The sequence below is a fragment of the Heteronotia binoei genome, chromosome 6 (genome assembly GCF_032191835.1).
Source record: "Heteronotia binoei isolate CCM8104 ecotype False Entrance Well chromosome 6, APGP_CSIRO_Hbin_v1, whole genome shotgun sequence".
Classification (NCBI taxonomy): Eukaryota; Metazoa; Chordata; class Lepidosauria; order Squamata; family Gekkonidae; genus Heteronotia; species Heteronotia binoei.
In genome coordinates, this window is record NC_083228.1 from 44,228,540 (window position 1) to 44,252,105 (window position 23,566).

Here is a 23,566-nt window from a genome sequence, read left to right on the forward strand (position 1 = left end):
ATCTATTTGTGTAGGCCCCTTTCACATTATTGTTCTAAACTGGATGTTATCACTTGCTGGCCTGATGCGGAGTAAAGTGATACAGGGACCACAAATTTCATCCCACTGATGAGCCATTTCTGAAGTGTTCTGGCCAAATAGCACCACTTCTCCACCCTTTTCACCACAAGGTCTTTCTAGTATTTTTTTTTAATGTTCTAAGTTGAGTGCTACAGCACTAGACCAAAATACCACTTCACTGTTGTTATTATTCACAGCTGCAGGCATCTCGATGGTCCCACTACAGCACTGAAGTGCTATTTTTGTCTATTGCCATAGCACTCAACTTAGAATGATTTTTTTTTAAGTTTGAAAAAGTGTGGCAAAAAAGGACAGGGGAAAAGCTTATTGGAAGTACTGCAAGCATTTTAAGCAGCAGTCTACAGTGATTCAGAAGTGCAAAGAAGAGGTGAAAATGGAAGAAAGCAGTTTACCTCAAAAATTGCTCAACCCCACTTTGCTAACGGGAGACAAGTGGCTTTATATGAAAAGATAAATAAAATCCTAGCAACTGGTCACTAAAACGGTTGTGTCTGAAATGACACAAAAAATCTGTTGGTGCCCAGATGTTTGAAAGGGGCCCGAATGTTAAGTGAGTCCTGGAGCATTTACAGTACCTCATAAACAATGTCTCCATTTTCAGCATGTACTTGCGCAATGGCACCCAGATCTCGAATTATGCTGAATATCTCATACATCTGCCAAAGAAAAAGAAATTCCCAGAGTCTTTGGATAAAGTTTTTGTTCTGTTTTTTTAACAACTAACGTGAGCTTGAATACTAGTTGTTACCTGAGCATCAGTGCACTGCAGCTTGTCTTTATACGCCATGAAAACAAGAAAAGAGTTCACACCTGAACAAAAGCAGAAGAGAATTAAAGTTGGCAAGATCACTGGTTTCCAGGCAATGTGCTCTGGCTAATTTATGTTCACAGCTGGCAAGAGTTTATGCTTAGATTAGACAAATGAAGTCAAATCAAATCTGTGCTATAACACCTAAGTTCACTTACTCAGAAGGAAATCCTAATAAAAATCAAAGGAGTTTGCTTCTAAACAGTGGATTTAGGATTAGTAATATAAGCAGATACAGAAATTGGAAGAGTGAGTGAAGCCAGGTATAATTAAACTCCCTTTAGAGATGTAAGCACCATCTTCTGCAAATTCTGCTGTGGTCATATATTTTGTTAGTGACTCTTCAGATATGGAAATTACAACAACTGAAAGCCTACAGGAAGGGGTTGCCCTGAATACCTCCTGCTTTGCCCAACCCTGCCCTCCCAAAGTGTGATATTCTGCTCCGATGTTGGTCTGTATCAAAGTAGTATATCTAAATAACCCATCTATACTGAATAATACTGTCCACTGCTATTGTATTTCAGTTTTAAAGTATAATTGGTTGGAAACCACAATGTATAGACAATTCACACTGTAATGTTGTAGACCTCTCTATTCTGAACCCGTAACAGTGGTTTCAGACAGTATGGACAACAGCCTTCAAGCATTTGGCTGTGTTACTCCCCATGTATTCTTTCTCACACTGTTGATTTGGACCACCTCTCCCCATCCAGTTTCCAATTGTGTTATTGGAATGTATTACAATAATTAATGAAATATGAAAAGTCCAACATCAGAATGACAAGAGATTTGTTAGCAGGTTTTTTTCACAGGATGCCATCCCTGGCTTCATGACTTCATTCTGTTCTTCTTTGCACTTGAGTCTCTTTATTCTCCTATGGAGTTGTGTACAACTGCCCCATCTTAGGCACACTCCTATGTGGAAGACCTGCAAGGGAGCAACTTGAATGCTTCCTAGTGATGAGGGCTCCTCCACTTGCACCCTCTGGAATGGCCATAGCTATCACTGAGGTTGTCCTTGAAAGGGCAGCTGCTGTGAGAACCCCGCTCAGCCCCACCCACCTCACAGGGTGTCTGTTGTGGGGAAAAGAAGATATAAGAGATTGTAAGCTCAGAAGGGCGGGGTATAAATCTGCAGTATTCTTCTTCTTCTAACATGCTCCAACTGGGCAAATGTGTAGGAATTAAGAGTCCAAACCCCAAGATTAACTCCTCATCTCCTCACTTAAGAGTCCCCATAAAACTCATTACCATCCTACCTTTGTCTTTAACGAGAGCCTCCAGCTCTTCTTTTATGCTCTCATGCCAGCGAGTGATATCAATGTGCAGAGAATAATCACAGCAAGCCTTGCTGTCAGCACACTCCCTCCATTGCTCATAGGTCGTTAGAAGGTTTGCTCCAGACTCAGGAAACACATGGTCAACTGGAGGAAAGAAACCAAAAGTATCAGCAAGGATTTAACTGCCTGGTATGTGTAAAAAACAAAAAGCTCTCTATTCAAGGAATACAGATCAGTGTTTTCTAATGCCCATAAATATACTTAAGACAGCCTCTTTACTCCATTGCTGTCCAGAGCGATGGGGAAGTGTTCTGAAAAAAAGGATACAGGAGTGATAGCTTATGAGCCTATAATGAGATACAGACATGTGTGTCTATATATAATTAAACAGTACATAACTTATCGAACAATCTCATGCATACATATGAATGAAGGAGAACGAATTCATGTGGCAAGTCAAATAACCCAGTGTTGTGTTAGTGGTTAGAATGCTGAACTGGGGAGGCCCATCCCACTCACCCACCCCCGGTTTCAGTCAGGGAGCTTGCAAGGTGAACTTGAATCAGTCACTTTCTTTCAGCTTAACCTACACCACACATTGTTATGAGATAAAAAGGAGGATGGGGGAAGCCATGTCCTGTGCTCCTTAGGGGAAGGGTAGGATAAAAATGTGCTTAGAATGACAGAAGATAGAGGATGGATGGAGGGCAGGAAGGGCTGACCGGGACATATGGCAATATGGTTAGCTGGGTACATATAATCACATAATTGGTAGACTGAGTTCTCAGCAAATGTATTCAACAGGTAAATATGGTCTTAGGTATTAACCAAATGGCTGGAAACAGATCAGGGTTTTGTTTTGTTTTAATTTGGCATGCAAAATTAAAACATTTTGCAGTGGTCATTTAATGACAGTATTCAATACAGCCCATACCAAAGATGGTACATACGTATCATGGTGGTTCCTCCTGCCAGAGCTGCTTTTGTCCCTTGATAGAAGTCATCAGTAGAGGTCATTCCCATCACAGGCATCTGTAATCTAGTGTGCACATCTATTCCACCTGGCATAACTAGCTGGCCATAGGCATCCACTGTTTTTATGCCTCCAGGAACAATCAGATTTTCCCCAATTTGTCTGAAAATAACATTAAGAGGAACTTTTTTCAAAATAGCAATGACATTAATGGTGATGTCAAGGTTATATGCCCTGATTTGGATGACCCTGGAAAACCCAGTCTTGTCAGATCTTGAAAGCTAAGCAGGGTTGGATAGGAGACAACTAAAGATGTCCAGGATGGTTATGCAGTGACTGGCAATAGCCAACCATCTCTGAACGTCTCTTCCCTTGAAAACCCTATGGAGTCACCTTAAGTCTGTTGCAACTTTACAGCATTTCCCCTTGCCACAAGGTTATATACGTTCAGCATGCTGCAATTCTGATATTGAAGGTCCTGCTTTTAGCAATGTCCTTCTATGCCTAATAGATCTTTCCAAAGATGATTACTACACAGTTGTGTGTTACACAGGAAGCAATGGAATATATCAGGGGTGGCCAACGGTAGCTCTCCAGATGTTTTTTGCCTACAACGCCCATCAGCCCCAGCCAGCATGGTCAATGGGGGCTTATGGGAGTTGTAGGCAAAAAACATCTGGAGAGCTACCGTTGGCCACCCCTGGAATATATTATCTAGACATGCCTTCAATATCAAGCTGTGAATATATTTCTCAGTACTTTCCAGTCTCCAACTGGATTGAGAAAATGGGTTTTGGGGGGGTTGTTCCACCAAAAAGTCATACCTTATAGCAGGGGTGGCCCAGCAGCAGCTCGGGAGCCACATGTGGCTCTTTCTCACATATTGTATGGCTCTCAAAGCCCTCACTGCCTTGTGGCCGGCATGGAAAACACATTTGTCTATTTCAATCACTTCTCCAAGCCAAGTCCATCTGATCTTGCAGCTCTCAAACATCTGGTGTTCTATGTGGCTTTTATGTTAAGCAAGTTTGGCCACCCTGTCTTATATTAAGTGCAGGTTAAAATTTCTCTCTTATAAGTTCAGCATGGAGGTACTAATAAATGTTCACCACCAGCATCAAGATATGGTTAGCCAACACCTTTCTGCATGTCTAGAATGGGGAGTATGAGCTGAAAATCTGTTCTACAAGTCCACATGCAATAGTGTTACCAAAGAACTTATTTCTAGACATATCATGGCTAAATATCCCTTGGCATTCATTTTAGGAGCAAGCTAGCAGTAGCTCACTTTGGAGAAGGTGAGAACATTGCTCTCATTAGTCAGGCTATGCTAATAAGTGGCCAAAGCACTGGAAAGGAGATTGATTCACTGTTGGGAAATTTGCATGTCTACCTACTTGAACACATGAAGCTGCATTATACTGAATCAGACCTTTGGTCTATTAATGTCATTATTGCTAATTCAGACTGCCAGGGTCTCAGGCAGAGGTCTTTCACATCATCTACTGCCAAATGTATTAGTTGAGATGCCAGGGATTGAAACTGGGACTGTCTGTATCCAAGCAGATGCTCTACTGCTGAGCCATGGCCCTCTCCTATTACTCCCCAATTACCCATTGCTGCAAGGGCTTGCAAAGCTGGCCACCAACCTCAATGTAGTTTCATCAGCAAATACAAGATCACCTGAGCACAAAATCTAATTACTATCAAGCCACCAGATAGGCCTGAATACCTTTACTGACCTTGCCTGAATCTGCCCCAAACATGGGTGAGGCCTCCACCCAACTAAGTCCTCTTGTACACACCGGACATTCCCTTGCCTGGATGCAATCACCTTTTGCTGCCCTTCACAGAAGCCCCCATCCCTTAACTCACAAATCAGGAAATCCACACAGGCTCATCCTGGATTCAACTCAAATTCCTGGGCTTCACAGTTATTTCTTTGGCATTTCTTTGTGCTGTTTCCTATAACTGTTGCTGCTCCAGCAGCCAAAGTGGTGGTAGTTTCTTCCTCTATGTTTGCAAAGAGATTGTCAACTCTGCTGTGTTTTTGGGGTTTTTTTTTGGGGGGGGGGTGTGTGTCAATGATTTTTCCTCACTACAGAGGAGCATCCCTTTGCTGTCTTACCTGTAATTCCTCAGCAATTTTGGTAGCTCTACCTGAAGTCCTTTACTCTTAATTGCTGTATCACTGAAAATTTTAAATGGACCAAGTACTCTACCCAACTGAGCATAGGTAAAGTCTTCCTTTGTTCACTCCTTTTCTCTTAAAAACTCTTGTTTCTCCTTCTTTAAATCCCTTTCCTGCTCCCACTTCTCCTCATGGCTACTCCTCAGAGCAAAATTCTCACTCAGCCAGAGGCTTGGCGCTTGTTTACTTTATCTCCTTCATACACGCCTTTCTGAACACAACCATTTCACTGTTCTTAAATTTTCAAGTCCTGTACTCCTATTTTTCCTCACTAAATTCCAAGCCAATTTATGGAAAATATCTAATTGGTTTGTGGTTCCTGCTAGCCTAACAGAGATACTTTGAGACTGTTTGAACGCTATCCAGGTAAAAATCCCTAAGTCATATGTTCTGCTCCATCTAATTGATGTGTGTGTCAGTTTTCCTAGCTAGCCAGGCTGTGAAAGGTGGAAGAGGGTTCCTACTGACCCAGGACTTAAATTCCCTCAAATTGGTTGTTGTTCCGGGAGAATGTACTAAACCAAGTTAGATAGTCCACATACGTCTAAGAATACATGTGAAGGGAGCACATGTACTAACAACACCTTTTACCCAAGTCCAGCAGAATCCTAAAGGGCTTTTTGCATGTGGAAGGAAGTGGATACTGTTACTCTTATGCATAGATAGATAGATAGATAGATAGATAGATAGATAGATAGATAGATAGATTTATTGTCATTGTTCTCAAAAAAAGAAAATGAGAGCAACGAAATGAGGTGCTCTTCAACAAACATACCAACACATCAACACCCCCCCAAAAAAGGACATATACATATATAGCCCTATCTTGTAAATAACTGCAAGAACAGAACAGCACTTCTGTGCATACGATATCTCTTTTGTTCACTGGGCTGTGCCAAACGTGGCTGTTGTAGGGCAAGTAATTTTGATACCACAGCCAGGAGCTGAACACCAGCTTATCCACAAACCACTTGCTCCATTATAAACTTACTGGTTAATGAGGTTGTTCTGGAATAAGTGTTTTGGGGAGTGTGGTTAATACTTCAGCACTAAGTTGTCCAACAGATGACTTGCAGAAGTATTTCCAATTACTTACAAACAAATACTATCCATTATGTATTCCTACAGACTTCTTTTTAAATAACTTACAGACACCCAGTATCTGAGCTGAGAATTTTGTATGCTGATAGTGCAATCCTGAACAGAGTTAGACCTTTCCAAGTTGTTAGAGTCAATGAGCTAAGGAGGATGCAACTTTGCTTAAGATTGCTCTGTTGAATGCTGTAAATATTAAAAGCTTAGAAAAAATTCCTCAAATGACATTAAAATATACAAACCTGTACTACAGAATATTTTTCAACAACTTACTTAATCAAGCCATCTTCCACGTAGATATCTGCATAAAATGACTGGTCATCATTCACAATCTTCCCTCCTTTGATGAGCAGCCGGTCACTCTAACAAAAAAAAGTTTTCCAAAATGACTTTTAGAGATTTCCTGCACATGATAGGCAAAACTTTCAAGTAGCCATGCTAGTCTGCAGGAATGTTAAGGAAAACAGAAGTCATGTAATATTTTTTTATTGTGACCAACCAAGATATCTCAGAACAGCAAGCATGAGAAAGCAAGCCTGACTTCTCCAGAAGTCTTCATCAAGCTAGATGTTTGGCACAAAATGGGGAGGCAGGGAGAGAAAATAGTCTGTTTCCAGGCATAGGGGATAACTTGAAGTCACAATACAAGCAGATTGTATCCTGTTTTTCAACTTAATACTGCAACTGCAGACTTGGGGTCTTGCCACTATGCCTTGGGGGGAAAAACCACCTTCTCTCTTGGTTTTCTTTTGTGTACCAAACACCCAGCCTGATGAAGTGTTCTGGAGGACTCAAAAACTTGCACACCATTTTGTGATGAACACTGTTTGATGCTATCTTGGGTGGTCTTAATAGAAGGAGTCACATGACTTTTGATTCTGGAACTCATTCACAGGCTGTTTTATGCTTATTCAGAAGCATGTTGTGATAAATACTCAATGAAATTAGAGTGCAGATTAGAGCAGGGGTTCCCAACACCCAGTTTGTGGACCAGTACTGGTCTGTGGCCTGTTAGCAACCGGTCTGTGAGTTGTATAATCATTTCATTATATATTACAATATAGTAGTAATAATAAGAAGACATTGAATTTATATCCTGCCCTCCACTCCGAATTTCAGAGTCTCAGAGCAGCTCACAATCTCCTTTACTTTCCTCCCCCACAACAGACACTCTGTGAGGTGGGTGCGGCTGAGAGAGCTCTGGCAGAAGCTGCCCTTTCAAGGACAGCTTTGTGAGAGCTACGGCTGACCCAAGGCCATTCCAGCAGCTGCAAATGGAGGAGTGGGAAATCAAACCCGGTTCTCCAAGATAAGAGTCTGCACACTTAACCACTGCACCAGACACTTTAAAAATAAAATGCACAATTGTATCATTCTGAAACCATCGCCCCGCCCCCCCGGTCCATGGAAAAACGGTCTTCCATAAAACTGGCCCCTGGTGCCAAAAAGGTTGGGGACTGCTGGATTAGAGGATAGCTGTTACTCAAGATTGATTCTAAAGCATACAGATTTCAGATCCAGCAGTTATTTCTGCTGATTCTTATGGAAAATATAACTATACTAGCTCAAAGGAATACACCGTGATCCCACAGAATGGGAGGAAAAAACACAGGAAAAGAATAAGAATGCCTCCTGGGTAGCAGTGTGTGTGAACAAGATTTTGTGGTACTAGTGGACTGTAAGATCAATATGAGCAGCCAGTGAAAGGCAACAACAAAAAGAGGCTAATGCCATCTTGGTGTGTATCAACAGAGGCATAACATCTAAATCACAAGATGTCATAGCCCCACTGTACATTCCACTGGTCAGGCTGCGCCTGGAGTACTGCATGCAATTCTGGAGGCCTCACTTCAAAAAGGATGTGGATAAAATGGAACGAGTGAAGAGGAGAGTGACGAGGATGATCAGAGGCCTGTAGACCAAACCCTATAAGGAAAGGCTGAGGGACTTGGGAATGTTCAGTCTGGAGAAGAGGATGTTGTGGGGGTGGGGTGGGGGGAGACATTATTGTTCTCTTTAAGTATTTGAAGGGCTGTCACTTAGAGGAGGGCAGGGAGCTGTTCCTATTGGCTGCAGAGGAAAGGACTGAGTTTAAATTAAGGGCAGGAAGGTATCATCTGGAGATTAGGAAAACCTTTTTTACAGTAAAAGTTGTTCAACAGCTCAGCTACCTAGAAAGGTGGTGAGCTCCCCCTCACTGGGAATCTTCAAGCAGCAACTGGACAAATACTTGTCAGGGATGCTCTAGGCTGATCCTGCATTGAGCAGGGCATTGGACTACTAGATGTGGCCCCTTCCAACTCTGTGATTCTCTATGTGTCTTCTGTGACACATTTTGCTTTCTTTGAATGCTGCTGCCATGATACAGAACAGTGTTTCTCTGAAGGTCAAGTCACACATATGCTGCTTTCCCTTGGCATGTTTTCCTTTTGCTAAAATTGCATCAGGCTACAAAAGATAGTGAAAGATCTGCACAATTGTTTCCTCTCTGGTCTGCTCTAAGGGTTGTTTTTTACTTTGTAGGGGGAAAAATATGCGGGCTCCTGGAAACAGCAGTTTTTAGTGCACTGGTCTTCTATTATTAAAATTAGGCACAACTACATGCAATTGATGGTCAACTGAAATTTGGCTTCCTTGCCTACTGTGTAAAGAAGCAGGTCAGAGGTGGTCCATGTTTATGTGGCAGAGGATCATGTGCTTGTGCCCACTACATCATGCATATTATGTACTGTGTGATATGAGGTTTGCTGGATTCTGTCGTATGTGACTCAGTCTGACTGCACTAATTTTATTCTCTTTTTAACAAGGAGAAAATCACAGGAATTGGGTCTATGACAAATGTACAGACAAAAAGCCCTTGCAGTTCTTTATGTGAATAAGAAAAGGAGAATGCATGACCCCACCCACTGCCACCTGATTGAAACTGGCCTGGAACTGGCATACCTGAGGGACCGCCTCTCCCCGTATGAGCCCCAGAGGTCCTTACGTTCAGCTACCCAACATCTTCTGACCATCCCTGGCTCAAAGGATGTCCGCCTTGCTTCGACCAGGGCCCTGGCCCCAACCTGGTGGAATCAGCTTCCTTTGGAGGTTCAGGCCCTCCCAGATCTGTTACCATTCCGGAGGGCCTGTAAGACAGAGCTGTTCCACCAGGTCTTTGGCTGAAGCAGGCGGGCATTCTTATTTAGTTATACCATCTAACTGGCCTCCCAACACTGACTACCACCTGGATTGGAGGAAATCAGGCTGATATAGCTGGCATCTTCGGACACCTAAATTAAGTGTCTACATTAACCACGCATTAAATTGCATTAATACCTTAACTTGCATTAAATCCGAGCTTTTGGCTCAGCTGTCAATTGTCTTAAACTTTTAACTTTTAATATGTTTTAATTGTTTAACTGTTTTACTGTTTATCTATTGATGTATTGCTGGTTTTTAACTGTTTGATATGTTGGAATCCACCCTGAGCCCTTATGGGAAAGGGTGGAATACAAATCCACAGAAATAAATAAAATAAAGAAAGAAACAGTCTGCAGTAGAACTGGCAACAGGAATGACTGCCCAAGTGGTATAGCACACCTATTTGAACATCTGAGGAACTGTGCTTGAGAATCTACACTCATGAGCTTGATGCAAAAATAAAACAAATTAAACAATGACACTCCTGCAAAAACAACAACAGAACAGCAACCAAACAGTTCTTAAAGAGCACAACTTTTAAGGGGCTTTGAAGGACTGAAACATTTAAAAATGTGACAATCCTGCCCACTAACCTTTCCATTTTTAAAATGTGATGATTGACAGATGGTCTTCAATTAAGATGGCTAAAAATTAAAATGCAGAGCAAACGGCCACATTCCTCAACTCTCACAGTCAAGCAGCCTGGTTTTTAAACTGTGCTTTTTCCCCCTCCCCATCACCAATGATTTCACAGGAGCCAAACCTACAATTCACTTTAAGGTGCCTCCTTGGAATTCCCCTTTTTTAACCATTCCAGAGAATCAGGCAGCTACCTGGAAGAATGTTGGGGAGTCACTGCAAACAACTCTTGTAGCCAAGGAAGGGAGACAGAGAAGGACCTGCTCTGACCTATTCATTCCACTAGCTCCCAATAAAATAGATGTTCCAGTACTTTCCTTATTTCAGTGGCAGTATTAAAATGAATATCTGCAGCATTTTACATTTATGTTTCTTTATAGATATACAAATTGAGCACAGGAAATCAGACACTTTCCTGCAAAAGATTATTTAAAACAATATCAATCCCCCCTCCCTGGAAGCCACAGACTGTAGCCCTCTGAGACTTCTGCTCCTCACTGCTGCAAAAGAAGACTTGCTTCTCCCTGTTCTGGCCAAACTGAAATGGCCCAATTTTTTCTTCCAGCTACCATTCATGTCATATCCAGTACTTAAAAATGACCAACCATTTTTAAAAAATAAAACAAGAAATCAAGCTAAATACAAAAACTCAGTGAGCTGGTAACATCTTTGTTTGATACTGTGTGTTAAAGTAATTTGATTTTAATTTAATACCCTAGGCTATTGGTCTTGGGTGACTTCAACGTCCATGCCGACGACGCGGCTTCCAGTCAGGCGTTGGACCTAGTGTCATCCATGGTGACACTGGGACTCTCCCAGGTTGTTACAACGCCCACTCATCAGGTGGGACACATGTTAGACCTGGTTTTCGCGGTGGGAGTTTTAGTGGACGATATTGCTACTATAGCAGTGCCATGGTCGGATCACTATGCCCTCAAGGCTTGTGTGGAGGTGTCACCCCAAGCCTGTTTAGGCGGAGAGTGTATTTTAGCTCACCCGCGGAGCCTGATGAACCCGGAACGGTTCCTAACGGCTCTATGGGATTCCTGGCCCACTGGCGACTCCCTGGATGACCTGGTAGAGTCCTGGAACGATGGACTCTCTAGGGCCATTGAGGAGGTCGCACCTAGGCGCCCTCTGCGTCCCCGTTTGAAGCCGTCACCTTGGTTTAACCAGGGGTTGCGGCAGCAAAAACGGGGACTCAGACGACTAGAGAGACAATGGCAGCGTACTCGAGACGAAGTGACTCGAACATCCTATAGAGTTTGAAATCCTATGAGATGGCAGTCAAAGCCGCAAAGAAAACATACTTTGCGACTAAGATTGCGTCCGCAACTTCGCGCCCGGCACAATTGTTTGATATAATTCAGAATCTTACAACACTGCCACAAGGCAGACCAAATTCTATTGAATTGGAGATCGGCTGTGAGGCTTTTGCGAATTTTTTTGCGGATAAGATCGCGTCACTCCACCCCGACCCCCCCCCCCCGCCATATTTGAGGCAGTTAGTGAAACCGAGGCTCCGGGCCTGTCTTTGGATTGTGTTCTGGATGGCTTCGGTCCTCTCAGCCTGGAGGAAGTTGACAGGATCCTCTTATCTGCATGCCCAACAACCTGCAATTTGGACCCTTGCCCCTCCTGGCTTATTAAATCTTGCCAGAGGGAGCTTAGATATCCTGTACGGGATATCATAAATAGATCCCTGATGGAAGGGCATTTTCCAATGCTGCTCAAAGAGGCAGTGGTCCGCCCCCTCTTGAAAAAACCAACCTTAGACCCAGCCCAATTGGCGCATTACCGGCCGGTCTCAAACTTACCCTTTTTGGGCAAGCTTATCAAGAGGGCAGTGGCGATGCAGTTACAGACTTTCCTGGAGGACGCTTCCGTCCTCAACCCACTCCAGTCCGGCTTCCACCAGGGTCATGGGACTGAGACGGTGTTGGTCGCCCTGGTGGATGACCTTCAACGGCATCTGGATCGGGGCGGCTCGGCGGTGCTGATGTTGTTGGACCTGTCGGCTGCGTTCGACACGGTCGACCATCGGTTACTGACCTACCGCCTCGCCGACGCGGGGATCCAGGGGTTAGCTTTACAGTGGCTTTCCTCTTTCCTCGAAGGTCGGGGACAAAGGGTCGCGATTGGGGGTGAGCTATCCCGGAGGCGCACGCTTGATTGCGGAGTGCCTCAGGGGGCGGTTCTCTCCCCGATGTTATTTAACATCTATATGCGTCCCCTTGCCCAGATTGCCCGAAGGTATGGGCTGGGTTGTCACCAGTACGCTGATGACACCCAGCTCTATCTACATATGGATGGCTGACCGGTCTCAGCCCCAGAAAATCTAGACCGGGCACTACAGGAAGTGGCTGGATGGCTCAGACTGAGCGGGCTGAGGCTAAATCCGGCGAAGACAGAGGTCCTTTGCTTGGGTCGTCGGGGTCCAGGGAGGGAAATCCCCCTACCAGCTTTTGTGGGTGCGCCGCTGATAGCGGCGGACAGGGTCAAAAGCCTGGGGGTACTATTGGAGCCCTCCTTAACGATGGAGGCTCAGATAGCAGCCACCGCCAAGTCCGCCTTTTTCACCTTAGGCGGGCAAGGCAGTTGGCCCCCTTCCTGGAGCGTGATGATCTAGCAACAGTGATCCATGCCACGGTCACCTCGAGGTTGGTCTACTGCAATGCTCTCTACATGGGGCTACCTTTGTGCCAAACCCGAAAGCTACAGCTAGTGCAGAATGCCGCAGCCCGGCTGTTGTTAGGACTCCCAAGAAGAGAGCACATCCGGCCAGGGCTCTGGGATCTGCACTGGCTGCCAATAGCTTACCGAGTCCGGTACAAGGTGCTGGTTATTACCTTTAAAGCCCTATATGGCCTAGGACCTGCCTACCTGAAGGACCGTCTCTCCCCACATGTTCCCCAGAGAGTACTGAGATCGGGAACTCGAAATCTCCTAGTTATCCCCAGGCCAAAAGAAGCCCACTTAAAATCTACCAGGGACCGGGCCTTTTCTGTTATGGCCCCCTCCTGGTGGAACCAGCTGCCGGAAGAGGTGAGGGCCCTGCAGGACCTTGCCCAGTTCCACAGGGCCTGCAAGACAACCCTCTTCTGGCTGGCTTATGACTAGCTGGTACAAGAAACAAGGTGTAGTTATAATAGAGGTTGCTGTCCCTAATGTTTTAAATGTTTTTAAAATAATACATTTTAAAATAATGTATTAATTATTTTAACTGTTTTTATGCTTAAATTGTACTTATGAGGAACTTTGTGCTGTGAGCTGCCCTGAGCCACTTGTTGGGAAGGGCGGGATAAAAATCATAAAATAAATAAATAAAAATAAATAAATTTACTTGATTTTATTAGAAGTATGATTTCATTAATGTTACTGTATTGTCGTTTTGTAAGTTGCCCATGGCCCATTCTGGGGGAGGAGTGGGATAAAAATCTAGCAAAATAAATAAATATGTGAGAGATCCCCATGTCACACTCCTTTTTATTATTCTTTTTTAAAGAGCCCAGTGACCAAAGGCACATTTTTACCAAAATAAAGACATTTCTGAAGACATATTTAATTATGTAGATATTTATATCCAGCTTTTCTCTCCAATGGGGACTCAAAGTGATTTACAACACTTTTCTCCCTTTCTCCAGTTTATCTTCAAAACAACAACCCCACAAGGTAGGTTAGAATGAGAAAGAGCCTGGCCCAGTGAGCCTCCATGACACAGTGTGTTTCATACCTCAGTCCAATGCTCTATCCATGACACCATACTGGTTCTACAACAATTGTGTCCCTTGTTAAACTTTCTGTATAAGTTCTTTATGTTCAGAAAGCAACTATTTCATTTTACATTAGGCCCAGATTTGGGAAGATTACTGCATAGACAGCTTGTGAACAATCAATTAAAATAACCCCACTATCTTTGGACCAGCCTGCAGAAGTACAGCTGGAAACATCACCAGATTCTCTGGGGTCTTATAGGTTGCTTCAGGAAAATACAGGCAATTAGTTTTAAAAGAAATTCAAATACAGGTTGCATTCATAAATACTGTTGTGCATTTTAAAGTGCACTTTAGCTTTAAAGAGAACAATTGGATTTTTCACAAGGGTGTCTCGATGAAAAGCTTCCCTGACCTCTTAACCCCTCCCTTCCCCCCTTCAGGGCCTCCTGCGTTCCTGGCTCTAACTATTCTCAAACCCTCTCCCATAACTACTGAGAATGCCAGATGCGGTCAGCCGGCTTTCATTCAAGTGGCTTTTTTTCATCCTATGCTTGAATGGCTGGTTTGCTCTGGCTCCACATGGCCAAACAATGCAGAATTTTAAAGAGCCTTCAGTTGTCAGACAGTGGGGGGAGAAGCCACTCAGCCCAAATAGGCTCATTTTATCACACTGGCTTTTCAGAAAAAAACAAAACACAATAGTAATGAAAGAGCAGGGATGTAGCAAAGCCTGCCCGAACAATGTGCCATCACTGAATGAGGAGGTAAAGGGTGCTCACTTGCACAGAAAGCACCCTCTTGCAGAGGAGCACCAGAGAGTTTACAGGCAGGGATAGACTGGCCCTTCAACCACCAGGGTAATTTCCCGGTAGGCCACTGGCAGCCAGGAGCTAAGCAAATTTCAGGTCTTGGCAGCTAAGCAGGGTAGTATTTGGAAGGGTGAGCTCCAAGGAATACCAAGGTTGTGATGCAGAAGCAGGCAATGGCAAACCACCTCTGAAATGTCTCTTGCCTTAAAAGCAAGTCTAGCTTACCACCTAGTAGTGCATAACACTACAAGAGCTAGAACTTTGGGCTGCCAGACACTCTTCGAATTTCCAGGCTATACTACACACACGGTCGTATGATAATTATAATTATTGTGCTAAGCAGTTACTGCCAATGCTATGGGGAGGACAGGGCCAGGCTGCAGAGACCATGACAATGAACTCATTATTGTCATGGTTACCACGGAACTTGGCCAGATCCAAATTTATGCAGAAGTAAGCTACAGTTTAGGACCTCAGATCATGTGGGGCTTCTCCATACAAATAAACTACTTTGTTGCAAGGTTAGAATAAGAGCTGTGTGGTGGTGCAATATTTTGTGGGCTTTTAAACTTGACTTCCATCATGTCCTAATCCAGCCCTGTCTTTGGCTCTGCTTCCTCCAAGGCTACTTTAACAACCCAGTCCCCCCTCCTGTTTACAGGTTAAGCCAATTAAGACAGGATCACATTAACCAAGAATACATTGTGATTTACTGAATCATAAGGTTTATTTGGAGGTCAACAGAACAAGAACTCACTAACATCCAGGTTTTGTTGGATAAAACACAGCCAGGATCTAAAGAGTTGCCCAGAAGCAGGCAAGGGAGAGTCCCATAAAACATTTGCAGGGCTTTTTTGTAGCTGGAACTCCTTTGCATATTAGGCCACATACCCTTGATGCAGCCAATCCTCCTGGAGCTTATAGTAGGCCCTGCACTAAGAGATCTGTAAGCTCTTGGAGGATTGGCTACATCAGGGGTGTGTGGCCTAATATGCATAGGAGTTCCTCCTAAAAAAAAAGCCCTGGCCATTTGAGTTTTTTTCTTTGGAACAGCTGACACTCCACACCATATCACAAGCTGCTTTATAACCCCTCCCCAGTTTCAAAAACGATTTGTCATACAGTCCTGGGGGTGGAGTGGGACTGCTACCCTCCCCTTGTGTTAATGGAACCATATTCACAGTTGGACCCTGATCAGTGTACTGTACTCTATTTCACATTTCATTCCAGCAGTTATCCCTCTCCTCAACTCCTACAGTCAATATATCTAGCAGTAAACTGGCTGCCCCCTCTCCTCTCCAATCATGAACATGGAAAAAGAGGTCACTCATAAACAGGGTAGGGTTTGCAGGAAAATATGACTTTACCCCAGGCAAGAAAACATGACTGGATGATACAGAGAATGCTACAGAATGTCGACAGCAACTGACTGTCAGTTAAAGCAATAAAGAGGGAGGGAAAAACAGCCTGGAAGTTTACAGAGTCCTGCAGGGGGAGATTTTGGTGATGGGGCAAGATTTCCAAATTGCAACACCCTCCTGCAGTTCTTCAAATGCCCCAAACTTGTTTACTTTAATTCCCAAATGTAACTACACACTCACATTTAAATGTTTGTGTAAGCTGGGTGAGATAAAGAAGGGCAAATAACTGAACAGCAGCATCAGGATAGGCCCCTGAAATGCATGGCCCGAACCCTTGCTTTAAATTTGAGAACAGGTCTAAAATACATAAAGAAACAGTCCTGAAAGGACAGAAATTTTTGCTTTGAAGAATCTTATAGGAAACACTGCATGCATTTATTTTGATAACAGGCAACAGAACAGGATGCAAATATCTTTGGTTACAGCAACTGATCACAATTTGTGCCCAGATATTCCCACTCATGGGGAAGCAGAAAATATGCTGGAGGTGTCCTTGGAATCCCATTCCAGTTATTTCTGTGTGGCAACCGGAAGTTCAGACAAAATGGAAGTGCTCATAACAGAGAGCGACAATGGCAGACATGACAGATGCAGATGGTAAGACATTATTGGGTTGAAAGGAGTTTGCTGTGAGTGAAATCTGCATGAAAAGGGTTCCATTACACAATTTCTTTCCAAAGCAACATTTAAATAAGCAACTTGGGGTACAAGTAATATAAACATGTTGCCTTTTGCCTTTGAAAAGGAATTAATAGGTGAGCAGAGTCTTGCTGTTATGAAGGGCCTCTAATGGAGGATAAAATCCTGCTGAAATCCATTTGGGTTCAAATGAGGTTACGGTCAACAAAAGGGCGCGTTAATTCTCTCCATGGAGAGCCTAGAGAGGCAAATGATCAATATCAACCCCAGAATATGTTCACAACATCCTGATTTTGCTTCCAATGCACGGATTCATTGGCAAGTCAAGAGTGAAACCCACATACAGTCCACGTTAGCTGACAGAATTCCAGAGGTCTCACAGAAGATTAAAACTCCTCTCTTAATAACCTATCTTGATTGCCGCCAGTGAGAAACACTCCAGGCGCTGAAAATAAATTATGCTTCTTGCCCTTAGAAGGGATTATTAAAGAACATTTTTGTATTTCCCCATGTCCCACATTTTCCTACACCCTTCAAATACTGTAGAGGAGATTACTCTTGCAGGGTGATTTAAAACCATGTCCATTCAAGCTGCTGTTGCCTTAGGAGTCAGAAATGCTTTAATGAGGAATCAGGCTGGGGCCTGAGAAGGGATAAACAATGGGACTAGAGAACACCCACCAACGAAGCAGAAAGAAAGGGGTGTTGGAGGGCTTCAATACTGTTGTTTTCTATTTGGAATTTAGGCATCCGGGTCCTCCCAGGCTCCAAAATGAACAAGATCCCATTTGTTCTAAGAAGGCTGTTTCTAAGGAGAGGAATCTTTTGCCCAGGACAGCTCGAACTGGCCCGAGCTGGAGAGTCCCCAATGGCGCGCTGCTGTACCTTGCCTCTGAATGAAGAAAGCAGGTTAGAGGCCTTGGCTGGTGACCAGCGCTCCTAGCAGGCCTCTTGGGCTGCAACTAAAGCCTCCCCCCCACCCCCGACCACACTCCCTGCCCGGCCGGCCTGGCCAGCTCCATCCCACCCAGCGCCACCATCGTGCCTGGCTTCCCCGAGCCCTTCCCCGCGGCCCACACTCAGCCTCAGCCGCCTCCTTCGCCCCGGCCCGGAAGCCTCCGCGAACACCAAGCGGGCAGCAGGAGAGGAGCCCGCCGGCGGGGCCCGCGCCCTCCTCTCACCGTAATCCGAGGGATGTTCTTCTTGCCTTGGTAGGACATCTTGCCCGCCGGCCGAGCCCAGCCCGGGAGGGAAGGAGGAGGAGGAGGCGGCGGTCTGGCCGGCTGTGCTTGTGGCTCCGGCCGGGGAGCAGCAGAAGCAGCTGGCTGGCGCTGTGGTGCTGCTGGCGCCTGTGCGTGCGCGCTCCCCCGCCCGCCCGCCCGATTGTTCTGGCAAGGAGGAGGGAGGGAGGGAGCGGCGGCGGCTCCCCCTGGCCCTGGTGGCCGCCCCGCAGCCTCATTAGCATTCGGCTGGCGTGCCGCGGCAGAGGCAGACAGGGCCCCAGACGGGCGGGCAGGCGGGTCTCTGCCGGGGCCTCCGGCCAAGCCAGCGCCAGGAGCTCCCCTGCCCCTCGGCAGCCAGCAAAGGCCACGTGGCCGGGCCTCGCCGCGGGAGAGAAGCTCCCGGCAGGCGGTTCCCGGGCGCCCGAATTAGGAAGCTTGTTCGGGGGCAGGGGGGAGGAGGGTGCTTCTGCCCAGTGTTAACCCTCGTCGTTGAACTTTCAGCCCGCCCTTGAACGAGCACTTCTTGGAAGTAAATCTTCTTGACTTCTGCGGTGGGATTTGCCTCCTAGAAACGGGGTGTAGGATCCCTACCGTCGACCTCCCCCAAAGATTAGCCGTGATAATTCGTAACGTACACGCGCAACCCGAGCCTGTGCGCATTTGATCAGAGGTAAAGGTAGTCCCCTGTGCAAGCACCAGTCGTTTTCGACTATGGGGTGACGTTGCATCACGACGTTTTCGCGGCAGACTTTTTTATGGGGTGGTTTGCCATTGCCTCCCCCAGTCTTCTACACTTTCCCCCGAGCAAGCTGGGTACTCATTTTACCGACCTCGGAAGGATGGAAGGCTGAGTCAACCTGGAGCTGGCTACCTGGAGCTAGCTTCCGCCGGGATCGAACTCAGGTTGTGAGCAGAGTTTAGGACAGCAGTACTGCAGCTTTACCACTCTGCGCTACGGGGCTCTTATTTGATCAGAAGCCCCACCTTATTCACGGGACTTCTTCCCAAGTAACCCTACAGCGATCTGCTGACGCGAGAAACTGGTTTGTCTCAATGTCAGGTTCAACTTCGTCCCTGAGCTGCCCCTGGATTACAATCTAGACATTTGGGTAACGATCCATTGGAGCTGGGGGAGAATCCCTTGCATGGATTTAGATTTTCAGGTCCACTTCAGGTGAGGCACTATTTCACACACAAATAAGAGCAATCTTAAACAAGTCTACTGACAATCCTACTCAAGTTCAATCAGTGGAACTTATTTCCAGGAACGTGTTTTTAGAATTGCAAATAAAGGAACTAACTGCCACAGCATAGGTGATGCCCTTTAAGGCTGATGGCTTTCCACAGAAATTAGGCTAATCCCTTTAGATGCTCTGAGTACCAGTTATTGGGATGCTCAAGTGATCACTAGAGATGATGAAGAATTCCTTCTTTTAAAGGGTCTTCATGCTTGTCTAAAGGCTTCCCAGAGGCATGTGACTGTCCACTGTTGGAAACAGGATACTGGTCTGAATGAACCCTGGGTATAATCCAGCATAAGGAGAAGCCATGTTGGATCAGGCCAATGGCCCATCCAGTTCAACACTGTGCGTCACACAGTGGCCAAAATATATATACAGGGCACTTTACTTGCTGTACACCTTCATCTGAGACTATATTTGCTCTTCCACACACCAGATAAATTGGTAGTTGGTTCTTCCTAAAAATCATTCTTTTCAAATTCCAAGGAGCAGTTTTTAAAGAAAGAGGCTCAGTTTGCTTTGTGCAGCTCTTTATTAAAAATAATGTATCAACATAAAATGGCAGGTGGTAGACACATGCACAGAGCTCCAGTTTTAGATGCAGAAGGGGACCTGTGTTGGTGAAGGACTGGGACTATGTCTTTATTGCTTACCCAGCTCCACCTTTAGAATCGCCTGCTCAGCTGTTGGATCTTACCTTCATTATCCCTTGCACTTTTCATGCACTCCCTTACATTTTTAGGGGATGCCCTGGGGGCGGTGCATTCAATAAGCATGCAAAGTGATTAGGCTATAAACTGTTTTGGGAAGGCAAAAATCTCCAGTGCTTCTCATTTGCCTTGCACATTAACAAATAATCGATCACCTTTGTGATCCTACCAGGGGGACGTCCAACTCTGGCGAGGCCCCGCAAAAACTTCATTCAAAAGCCAGATGACAAGTGACCACTAGAGACGACTAAGTATTCTTCCTTTTAAAGGGGCCGGACAAATCAATCTCCACCTCTTTTCAGAGGCTGCTATTGATTATCTGAAGAGAGATTTAATTAGACACAGTACTACAATACTGTTAAATACAGGATTACATCTGTATTAATTTCAGAATTCCATCCCGGTTTAGGAAATACATTTATTATTTGTTCCAGAGGCCCCGAACGAAGTTTGTGAGTCGCACTTCTCGCAGGGGCATGTGTAATAAATTCCTTGCCGTGTCGCTCTCCCAGGTGCTGAACATGCGCACAAAGGAAGCAGTAAAAGTACCTATTTGACTGGCGCAAGATGCAGACGCGGAGTACTTATCTCTTCCCTCCGCTCTCCGTTCACGGGGGACTTACCTTAAAAGTTATTCAAAAACTTCGAGTGTCATTAAATACAATTTTGCAGATTGGGGAAGGGAGAGGGAATGGCGGGTTTTAAAACAGGTGCGGACAAAATACAGCGGGAAGGGAAAGCCACGCCTGAGGGGGGGGACTTTAAGAACAAGCCCTAAGATTTAGTTCCTTCACTGACTTTTTCCAGTGACAGTTCCCAGCGTCTTCTTTCCCCGTTACCTGATGGCAGCCATTGGGCAATTCCTCTGATGCTCCATCTGAAGAGGGGCAAGCCAGGGAACCCGCGGGCGTGAGGAGAGGAGCGCTGCGGCTCCCGCTGCTGGCTTCGCTCTGCCCTTCCGAATCGCTGGAGCGCTGGCTCAGGTCCGAGCGGCTGGACTGCTGGCTTTCTCGCCTTCCTCCGCGGAGAGATTCGAAGTCCAGCGTTTTGTTTTCAAAGGCGCCCTCCACGTTGCAAAACATGCCTCCATATTTCTGCCGGGGCTTGGGGCTGCCGGTGCCCAGGGCAGCAAAGTAAGCAGGCAGTTCCTCCTCTCTCTTTTCCGCCTGCTGCTCCCTCCTGTCGCTCATGGTTGCTAAGGAGGGAAGGCGCCCTCCTCGGATTGCTGTCGGACCTAAGAGTGGAGTGACGCGCTGCCTTCCCGGAGGGCTGCAGAAGTAACGCTGGGTAGGGAAGGGAGTGTCCCGAAAAGCTCAGCCTGACTCCCCTTCTCTCCCGGCTGACGTGTGCGGACTCCTAGCCAGTGCCCTGAGTCGTTAGGCAGGTAGCGCCATTGGTCTCTCGCGTCAGACCGACTGGCAAGGAGCTGTCCAAGAGTTCTGGTGCTGAACTAGCAGCGCCGACGGAGCTCATCGGCGAGCACCCACCTACGGGAGAATTCCCATTCCCGTCACTTATGTATGCCGCTTTGTCTCTTGTGTGGCCCATTTTAACTCACTTGAAAGCTGTTGCTGTGTTAATCGCACTATGTAGTCTACACAAAAGAACTGCAATGATATCTTGTGCTGAAGTAACTGTGTACTCTTATCAAAACTCGCAATGAATGAATCAACGGTATTCCTATGTGAGATTTTTGCTTACCTCGGTTGCCAGCCATAGGCAATAGATAGTTCTTGGCTTCACATAATTTCTTCCCCTCATTAAAAAAAATCTTATAAAAGATTATCGCTCTAAAAGAAAAGCTGCTGGACATCATTAGGTGCATTAGGACATCATTAGCATGCTGTAATGTACAAAGGAAGCTTGACTCAAAGTTTTTTTTTTTACAAAAAATGTGAATGTAGAGACACTATGATTCCTCCTGGGCACCAAATCTTGCAAACAAATTCTCTATATATCCATTTAATTTTTACCCACTCCATACAAATAGAACCAAATGTTCTATTCATATAACTACTGACACATTGAAGAGGTACACAATATATTTCCATGAACAGAAAAAGAATCCACCTTCCAGTCCCTGCAGAAAGAGCCGTCCTGGCCATTTGTGAGTGCCTCCTTTGTAAAGTGTTTGGAAGCCATACACTGATTTATGTGCAACTTATCATAGTTCTAACAGAGAGCTTGGGAAGGTCAGAAAAAGAAAACAGAACAGCTTGGTGGGTGACTTTGAGCCAGTCACACATTCTCAGCCATTTCTAGCTCATCTTGTTGTGAGGGTAAAATGGAAGAGAGGAAAATGAGTCCTCACTGGGGAGAAAGGCAGGGTATAAATGTAGTAAACAAATAAAAAGTACCTCTTCTCTTCTCAGTTGATCAGCTACTCTTACTCTCCAAGCAATCTCCCACCATATTGACCCATCACGTTCATCCAGACAACACATCACTCGTGGGGGCAGAGGAGTTAGAACAGAAAGTATTCTCTTCTTCTGAGTGAAGAATTCACAACGTCCCCCCTGAGGTCAAGTACCTGAGAGTGTGGTCCTTTCTCTGTTGTCTACTCCTTCTTTTCACTTTTTATTGCAAAAGTGGGGAGGGAGGTGAGACTGAAAAATTTGCAAGCAGGAAGAGGAAAGAAAATGAGTGATTCAAAAGACAGCCATTAGGGAGAGAGGTCTGGTCTGTGACCCATTTTCAAAAGTGTTGTGTCCCATTCAACCCATAGGTTGAGAAACACTGCTCTAGAAGAGGGGTGGCCAATGCCAGCTGTTCAGATGTTTTTTGCCTACAACTCCCATCACCCCAGCTATTGGCCATACTGGCTGGGACTGATGGGAGTTGCAGGCAAAAAACATCTGGAGAGCTACCGTTGGCCACCCCTGCTCTAGAACAATGCTGACCATGTTGATGTATATAGGCATTATTATTTGGGTTATTGCACAGTGTAGTTCAGAGGTTTCCATCTTTTTTGAACCTGTGGTCATCTTTGGAATTCTGACACTGCATGGTGAGCACATCTTCAAAATGGATGTCACAGGAAATGAAGCTACCTTCAAAATGGTTACTGCAGCTTATTTTCAGTCACACAGTGAGGATCCATTTCTTGTGGTGGCAGCTGCTGCCCAAGCAATTTTTTAAAAAAAAAATATCTACCTAGCTGATAAAATCTCCAGTGACCAATCAGAAGCCTTGCTGGGCAAAAGCCCCACCTGCCCCTGCCCACTTTCTATAAACACTTGGCAGGCACCAGGAAAGGTGTCATTGAGTGTCATGGCACTCACTGGCACCACACTGGGGACCCCGATGTAGTTTATAAACAACCACAGTTAGGCATAAAAGGGTGGCTTCAAAATATTTCCATGTTGAATTTTAAAAAAAGAAAGTTCCATAGGTTTAAAAGACTTTTTTAATTAAAAGTTTACAATAATTTATGTACTTTACAAATGAATAAAAAGTATCTGATATATAGTATATGAATCACAATACAAAAATATGTGTAAAATTTTGTACATACAAGCCTATTTTAGGCCCATCAATTATATTTTTAGCACAGA

At 45.1% G+C, this 23,566-nt stretch overlaps 1 protein-coding gene across 3 annotated transcripts in view; it reads right to left on the reverse strand.

Moving 5' to 3' along the window:
• The window catches only part of DPYSL4 (dihydropyrimidinase like 4), a 42,740-nt gene extending 21,514 nt beyond the window's left edge, over positions 1-21,226 (reverse strand). For 2 of the 3 annotated variants that reach the window (XM_060241383.1, XM_060241381.1), the window contains exons 1-6: positions 20,852-21,226; positions 6,705-6,793; positions 3,123-3,307; positions 2,152-2,316; positions 830-891; positions 657-737 (exon numbers count right to left, since the gene is read on the reverse strand). In XM_060241383.1, coding sequence (XP_060097366.1) covers positions 657-737; positions 830-891; positions 2,152-2,316; positions 3,123-3,307; positions 6,705-6,793; positions 20,852-21,202 — 933 coding nt within the window. In that variant the 5' untranslated portion in view covers positions 21,203-21,226. Of the gene's footprint in view, positions 1-656; positions 738-829; positions 892-2,151; positions 2,317-3,122; positions 3,308-6,704; positions 6,794-18,019; positions 18,095-20,851 lie in introns of those variants that run through there. The other variant, XM_060241384.1, reaches the window with a different exon arrangement.
• Positions 21,227-23,566: the final 2,340 nt, after the last annotated feature.